At 42.4% G+C, this 7,800-nt stretch overlaps 1 protein-coding gene across 2 annotated transcripts; it reads left to right on the forward strand.

The window, feature by feature from the left end:
* The first annotated feature begins 455 nt into the window (after positions 1 to 455).
* Positions 456 to 2,803, forward strand: LOC108945881 (uncharacterized). Of its 2 annotated transcripts, XR_001970091.3 has the most exons (5): positions 456 to 1,054; positions 1,140 to 1,757; positions 2,043 to 2,321; positions 2,408 to 2,526; positions 2,597 to 2,803. XR_001970091.3 is itself a non-coding variant. In XM_070192164.1 (4 exons), the coding sequence occupies exons 1-3, from the start codon at positions 1,540 to 1,542 to the stop codon at positions 2,436 to 2,438; spliced, it is 528 nt and encodes a 175-aa protein (XP_070048265.1). In that variant the 5' UTR covers positions 1,086 to 1,539; the 3' UTR covers positions 2,439 to 2,526; positions 2,597 to 2,803. The 2 variants fall into 2 exon arrangements, 1 of the variants encoding a protein (XP_070048265.1); XM_070192164.1 differs by lacking the exon at positions 456 to 1,054 and having other exon boundaries at positions 1,086 to 1,757.
* The last annotated feature ends 4,997 nt before the right edge of the window (positions 2,804 to 7,800 follow it).

Here is a 7,800-nt window from a genome sequence, read left to right on the forward strand (position 1 = left end):
TCAAACAAAAATGGGCCTAAGTAGTATGGAGTACAAATCAGCTTCAAATCATGTGTTGCTAAATTATTCGGAAGTTCAACCCTTTCTTAAGTAAGTGTTGATGTAAGATTAATTTACATGGGCTACTATTTAATTTGATTGATACAACTAACAAGTAATTTTCAATGCGTCGCTCAGTGACTTCGTGAGTCAATTTGGTCATGGTGCTGTATATTCTACATTTGAGGTATGGTTTAAAGAGTGTGTAAGTGCATCTTACATACTTTCTCACATGTGAATATACATACTTGTAAATATACTTGCTCACTTGTGATTTATTTACCCCTACATGTAGGTCAATAATTCAAACAACGGTGTTAATCAATTTTTGAAAGACATATCTTGAGGACCTGCACCTACTGTTACGACTATGTCTAAGTATTATGTGAATGGTTACAAATTTTACACCGAGAAATTCTCTAAGTATAAAAAGAGCAATAACAGTGGGGTGTGTGTCAAAGGTGGTGAAGGCAACCAGGATGGAGAAAATGATTATTATGGTGTGATCAAAGAGATTCTAGAATTATCATATTCAGGTTGGCCAAATAAGAAGATCATACTTTTCCGATGCAAGTGGTTTGACCCAACACCTAGAAGAGGTACAAATGTACACTCGCAGTACAACATAATTGAGGTTAATAAAAAGAGGGAGTACGATCGCTATGATCCTTTTATAATTGCAGAAAGAGTTAGGCAAGCGTACTATGCTCCATATCCATTGCGGAGGGATAAGGATGATTGGTTGGTTGTAATCAAAACAAAGCATGTTGGTAGGGTGGAAGTTGAGAATGTGCTAGATGTTGCTTACCAAAACGATACCTCAAGTGTTAACCAAATAGTGGATGATCAGTTAGAAAATTACTTGGAGCATCCTCAACGCATATTAGAAGAAGTTGATATGGAGGAAATAACAATCATAGAAAATAAGGATGAAGAATCATCTAATGAAAATGAAATAAGTGAAGAGGAAGGATTTTCAGACGAGGAAGGATACGTCGACGAAGACGACTAGCATGTTAGTTTTTTCAAGTGCTCTCAACTTATATAGATTTATATTCTCAATTCTAATATTTTCTTTAATTTATGCAGATGGCCGGTAGGGGTCGAGGTAGGTCTAGGAAGGATAAAAGGCCTATTGATCATGATGATGGTGCTACACCCACGCTTCCTTCCACTCCACACTTGCATCCCTCTGCTGCTGATAGCCGGCAGCAATCTTCTAGGCACAGATCTATTCCACCACATCCATATACTCATCATACTACCTATCATTCGCCCGCCCAGCAGTATTATCACCATTCTCCGCCACAGGGCTGTACCCCGCTTCCTCCTCATGATCCTACCAATACTAACATGGGTGCATCGAGTCACCAGTTATAGAACCATGTGGTACGCCCGTCATCTGCTCCATTTGCTTCATCTCTAGCTGGATCGCATCCATCTAGATTTCAGCCGGCCGGATCGCAGCAGTGGTCTAGATCGCAGCAGGGGTCTAGATCGATGCATGGGTGTGGATCGCAGCCATCTTCATCAGGGACCCCGTCTCCCTCTCCACGGAGTTTGTCTCCTAGCATTTCTAGACTTTGTCTTCGGGATAGTAGCACAGAGCCAGATGCCCCCCCTTCTGCACACACTTCAGATTCATCGGAGGATGATGATCCGGATGATGTGCGTTATGATCGTTATCATAGGATCATCATCAGGCCTGAGGATAATGGGTAAGATTAATTTATTACTTCTTTATTTTTGCTGAATTATAATAGCTACTCTTGTTTATTTAATGTAATTTCTATGTTGCAAGTTCATTCCTAATCATCAGGTTACAAAGATAATCATTGATATTCTTGGCGAGTTGTATAATGCACCCTATCCGACTTGGAGTGACTTTCTAGAGGATCTTGTGCAGCAGATGTTTAACCAATTTAAGGTTTTAATACAATTCTTATCTATTTAAGCGTTATATTAATAATATTTTCATCTAACATTACATACTTTATTTGCAGACTAAGTGTGCCTGGGAGGACCGATATAACCGTGAAATTTGTAAAAATTTGGAGTATAAATGCCATAAGAGACTCTCTGATTCCTTTAGCTCCGCTCGAAAGGTTAAAAAGAAGCCTTCATGGGTTCTACCGAATGTATGGGTGGATCTGCAAAGGTATTGGGCTACCGAGAAATTCGAGAAGTAGAGTGAACAGGGAAAGAAGGCCCGAGCATCTAAGAAGGGTGGCTCCTTGCACTGTATGGGTTCAAGGAGCATGGGGGATACGAGGAGACAACTGGTAATTCCTTAAAATATTTCGGTCTATTTTTATCAAACTATATTTATATATGTTAATTTCGTTAACACGTTTTATTATATTTGTAGGAAAAAAATATGGGAGGAAGATGATTCATGATGAGTTCTTCATGGAGACTCACATCCGGAAGAAGAAGGCACCGACAGATCCAACTAGATGAGTCGAGGACCGGGCGGAGACTACACATGTAAGTTTCATAACTACTATAAATGTTTATAATAATATATAGTTAGTAATTTTCTATCTTCTAAATAAAGGGTCGCTACAAGATTAATTTGGAGGAGTACACTCAGAGCTTACCACCGAATGAGCAAGGCGAGCGACCGCCCATTTTAGACGAAGAAGCGCAGAGGATATGGTTGGATGTTGTCGATGGTCCTAAAAAGGGGATAGCACACGACCTTCCAGATAAATCATTTCGGCGCTACAGGGCTGGATTGCAAGGTATAGGGACTTCCGCCCAAGGCGGGCGATTGATAGGTCGATTATATCATCTATGGACAAAAGCTAGAGAAAAAAAAAGAGATGAACAATTTGGTACCCTTCAAGTTCAGCTAGAAAGGAGAGACAAACAATATAATCTCCTTCAAGGTCAGCTGGCCAATCTTCTTACTAGTGGTGCTTTCCCTATTTTCTGGTCTCGTGATCCTTCCCCATGTGCCGACGATGAAGGTTCTAGGAGTGACGATAGAGATGATGCTAGATAAAAAACTCATTGAATTGTGTGTATTGCTAAACAAAGTATTGAACTTGTCAATATTTAGTTGAGACTAGTTTTGAATGATGATTATATTGTTATTTTGTTATTGAACATTTTAGTAGTAGTTGTTGTGGTTGTTATTAGTTGTTATGGTTGTTATTAGTTGTTGTTAGATAATGGTTGTTAGTGTTAGTTAATAGTTTTTGTTAGTTAATTGTTGTTGTTGTTGTTGTTAGTATATTCATTATTGTTGATTAATTATGGTTGAATGGCAGCAATGTAATGCTGCCATTATAGGATGGATATTGGCTGTAATTGGCAGGTGGTGTAGCTCAAAAATAGGCATTTTCTGCCCAGTTTTTACCTAGATTTCCGAAATTCATATATTCCGACCGATTTCGGTCAGAAATTTCAAATAAATTCTCCAGTTTATGGAAATTTCCGACTGAATTCGGTCGGAAATTATGAATTTATATTTATTTTTAAAAATAAATTAACAATTTATTATAATTTACAACTAATTATTTAATTAAATAAAATTATTATTTTTTTAAATTTCCGACCGAATTCGATCGAAAAATAAAAATTTTAAAAAAATATTAATAGTTTCCGACTGATTTCGATCAGAAATTTGAAATTATTTTTAAAAAATATTAATACTTTCCGACCGATTTCGGTCAGAAATTTGAAAATTAAAATAATATATATTTAATTGTTTCTGACCGATTTCGGTCGAAAATTAAAGTTTGACAGTCAGTGAACGCTTTGAAGTTTCCGACCGATTTCGGTCGATACACATTTGCGACCATCGTTTTCCCGACCAATTAAAATCGGTCGGAATTCGGTCGGAAATAGCGGACAGAATTACACTATTTTTTAGTAGTGTACACACTGATTGGTTCCTGTATGCCTCATGTTGAGCAAGTGAGACAACAATTTGTCATAATTGTAAAAGTAGGACCCATGATTTCTTACATTAATTCCATTTCGGTTCAGAATTTTTGGTGTTTCCAATGTGTTTTCACACATTGGAGTGGAAGGGGCTGCCATTAAATCTCAGCAGGCGACATTGTGGATCGACACTAGAGATGAACATGATTTTTCAAGAATAGCCACAATAAAAAGAAGAAGTTAGGGAAGATAAAGTCAAGAAACAGTGTGATACTTTAAGTTTTAAGGAAGGCTTGGTTCCCTCTACTGAATGCAATTATGGAATTTAAGTTTGTAAATGTTAGAGTAGATGTTTATTATGTGATGATCTCAAAATATATCTTATTTGCATGTCAGGATTAAGAATAACATATTGTTGAAGGAAAATTGTTATTCTGTTTACCAAATAAAATTGATTTGTCGGTATATAGTTGGTTAGTATGCATGAAATTATACTTCAAGGTTGTATGATATGAATAGTGTCACAACCCATACTTTGGGGTTGTGACTTAGGCCAAGAATTGGTGAGGAAAGGCTCTTCTGATTGTCTGATGTAGATCCGTCTACTCAGGTAACTTGGGCTTTTTAATTTTAAGCATATAAAGGGGGTATAGGTGATGAAAGCTCCGAGCTGCCTCCCCCATACGTGCTGCCACCGAGCCGTATTGAATGACCTACCTTGAGGGGGAACCTCAAGGGCCTGCCTAGATGACTCAAAAGAGTGTCCTAGGTATCCATACGAGTTAGGGAACTCTATGGACGGCGCGACACCTTCAGGCTAGTGTTGGGCACCAAAGTGGCGCTGGAGGCTCGATGTGTGGGACGGCCTGCCCCGCAGGCTGCCGAAATATTGGAACGACCTCTGTGTCGATTGTATACTTGATGCACCTATCTTAGGGGCATCATGTGTCGACTTATGAGCATGGTTTGGGTTCAACTATGCGAGCAAGGGTCCGTTGGCCTAAACATGCAGTTGTGGGGCGACACTGCACTATTCGGGATGGAACTGTGTCGCGAGAGATATGTATGAGCATGGCACGAAAAATGCGCATGACAATGGCCAAGGACTAAAGGTTGCCTTACTCGGGCGAAGCACGAGCTAGTTGTAGATGCACTAGGCGAGTGTCAAGCTTGAGGATTGGGTTGTGCACGTGAGAGCGATGCTCAGTCTTGGGCGAGGGACAAGACATGTCCCAAGCCAAACCCTAGGGCATGCATGGATTATGATCCTAAGACGAGAAGCGCCATGACATGTCTAGGGCCAAATGCGTAGACATCTTACGGGCGGAACAAGTTAGGGCGAGCCTCATGGGAGATTCCCACCAACAGCCACAGGATCGTGCTTAAAACCTGGGAAAGGATGAAGGCTGGCCTGCAGCTAGGGGAACTGCAGGCGCCGTACGGGCGAGTCGATGCCGCTGGAGAGCGTAAGGAAGTCGGCCTATGACGCATAGTATCAGAGCTGATTAAGGCCATACTATGCCATGGCACAATGCCAAGACAAGGTTGGAGATGGCAAGTGCATTTTGGATGTCAGTGCGGAGATCATGTAAAAGCAGAGATTGATGTTCATATTTCACCAGAGATCGTGAATCCAATACTGCTAGTCGGAAAAAAAAGGGTGATTCCACTTTCTTTCGAGAGTCTAGGGTGCTACTGAATGTGGTAATATGCCGATGAGTCGGATGGTAAAGAGAAGGCCATGTTTGCCAGGTCGTGCAACCATATTGCAAAGAGTGGGAGCCATGGACTATAAACATTCGGCATGATCATAGTGGAGATCTTGCCAAGGATGCGTGCAACGCATCATATGAGTGTCTTTCCTACGGGATAGACTTGTGAGCTGCCTGAGGGCATTGCTAAGGTGAGGAGACGAAGTCGAGGAAATAGCGAAGCTTCGGAATTGGGCAGATTTCCATGTTGGAAGATGTTATCATTCTGGAAAGGGGTACGCCGAATGATCGGGGACCATTGAGAGTCCAAGTGCGAGGCACTACCGAACTGGGAAGCCGTGCTAGCAGGACCAAGAGAGTACCTGACTATAGGGCGAGTATTGAAGTACTACCGGGAGTATTGGGTACTTGCTGAGGAAGTGACAGTTGGAAAACAAAGAGCTTTGTTTGGGAATGTGGCGATGCTATAACTTTGAGAATGTAGTACTCGCCAAGAGTCGTCCCAACTGATGGCCGAATGCCAAGTGGGACGACAACGCTAAAAAGTATCCTCCGGAAGCGAACACATCTTCAAGGTATTGAGGGCAAGGAAAAGCTACGGGAGCGGAAGGCTACGGGAGCTATGCCGGAGGGCATTGAAGGCTATGTGAGCGATTGAGCTACTAAAGTTGCACCAAAGAGCATGTTGATATGCTTACCTGTGAAGGAAAAGCTTCAGACAGACATGAAGTCCGTGAGGGTCATGGTGTGATTAATAGTATAGGTCAATCACAAAGTTAGACACCAGAGGGTGCAAGTGCAGAGGCACTTTCCAAGTGAACACCGAATGGTGGTGAAGTGTAGAGGCACGCTTGGAAGATACTTGGGGGAGAAGTGCATGGGGCACGACTCATTTTACGAAAGCACTTCGAGGAAGTCTAACCCACAGGACCAAGGGAGCCGCAAAGTACATACCTGAGGGGGCAGACTTGGGATGTCGTAGGCCATGATGTGTCATCGGGGATGATGATAGAATGAGCGTGGGAGGATGTCACAACCCGCACTTTGGGGTTGTGACTTCGGCCAAGAACTGGTGAGAAAAGGCTCTTCTGATTGTCTGACGTAGATCCGTCTACTCAGGTAACTTGGGCTTTTTAATTTTAAGCATATAAAGGAGGGTATAGGTGATGAAAGTTCTGACCTGCCTCCCCCACACATCCTGCCACCGATCCGTATTAAATGAGCTACCTTGAGGAGGAACCTTAAGGGTTTGCCTTGATGACTCAAGGGAGTGTTCTAGGTATCCATACGAGTTAGGGAACTCTATGGACGGCACGACGCCTTCGGGCTAGCGTTGGGAACCAAAGTGGAACTGGAGGCTCGATGTGTGGGACGGCCTGCCCCGCGGGCTGCCGAAATGTTGGAACGACCTCTGTGCTGATTGGATACTTGATACACCTATCTTAAGGGCATCATGTGTCCACTTGTGAGCATGGTTTGGGTTCAACTATGGGAGTAAGGGTCTATTGGCCTAAATGTGCAGTTGTGGGGCGACACTGCACTATTCGAGATGGAAGTGTGTCGCGAGAGATATGTATGGGCATGACACGAAAGACACGCATGACAATGGCCAAGGACTAAAGGTTGCCTAACTCGGGCGAAGTACGATCTAGTTGCGGATGCACTAGGCGAGTGTCAAGCTTGAGGATTGGGCTGTGCACGCGAGAGCGATGCTTAGTCTTGGGCGAGGGACAAGACATGTCCCAAGCCAAACCCCAGGGCGCGCATGGATTATGATCCTAAGATGAGAAGAGCCATGACATGTCTGGGGCCGAGTGCCTAGACATATTACGGGCGGCACAAGTTGGGGCGAGCCTCATGGGTGAGTCCCACCAACAGGCATAGGATCGTGTTTGAAAATCTGGGAAAGGATGAAGGCTGGCCTGCAGCGAGGGGAACTGCAGGCGCCACACGGGCGAGTCGGTGCCGCTGGCGAGCATAAGAAACTCGGCCCATGACAATAGGCATACATTAATGCTTGAAAATTATTTTGAGATTATGAAGATAATATTTTTATGTATATTGTTTTGGATCGATATATATATATATATATATATATATATATATATATATATATGTTAGTTTAACAAGAATAACATATCAAATTGTTAAAATATTT

Source organism: Nicotiana tomentosiformis, chromosome 12, assembly GCF_000390325.3.
Source record: "Nicotiana tomentosiformis chromosome 12, ASM39032v3, whole genome shotgun sequence".
Classification (NCBI taxonomy): domain Eukaryota; kingdom Viridiplantae; phylum Streptophyta; class Magnoliopsida; order Solanales; family Solanaceae; genus Nicotiana; species Nicotiana tomentosiformis.

Coding starts and splice junctions, on each gene's coding strand:
- LOC108945881 (XM_070192164.1), top strand. CDS start 1,540: ATGCATGGGTGTGGATCGCAGCCATCTTCATCAGGGACCCCGTCTCCC. Junction 1,758..2,042: donor ATCAGGCCTGAGGATAATGG/GTAAGATTAATT, acceptor CTTTATTTGCAG/ACTAAGTGTGCCTGGGAGGA. Junction 2,322..2,407: donor GGGATACGAGGAGACAACTG/GTAATTCCTTAA, acceptor TTATATTTGTAG/GAAAAAAATATGGGAGGAAG.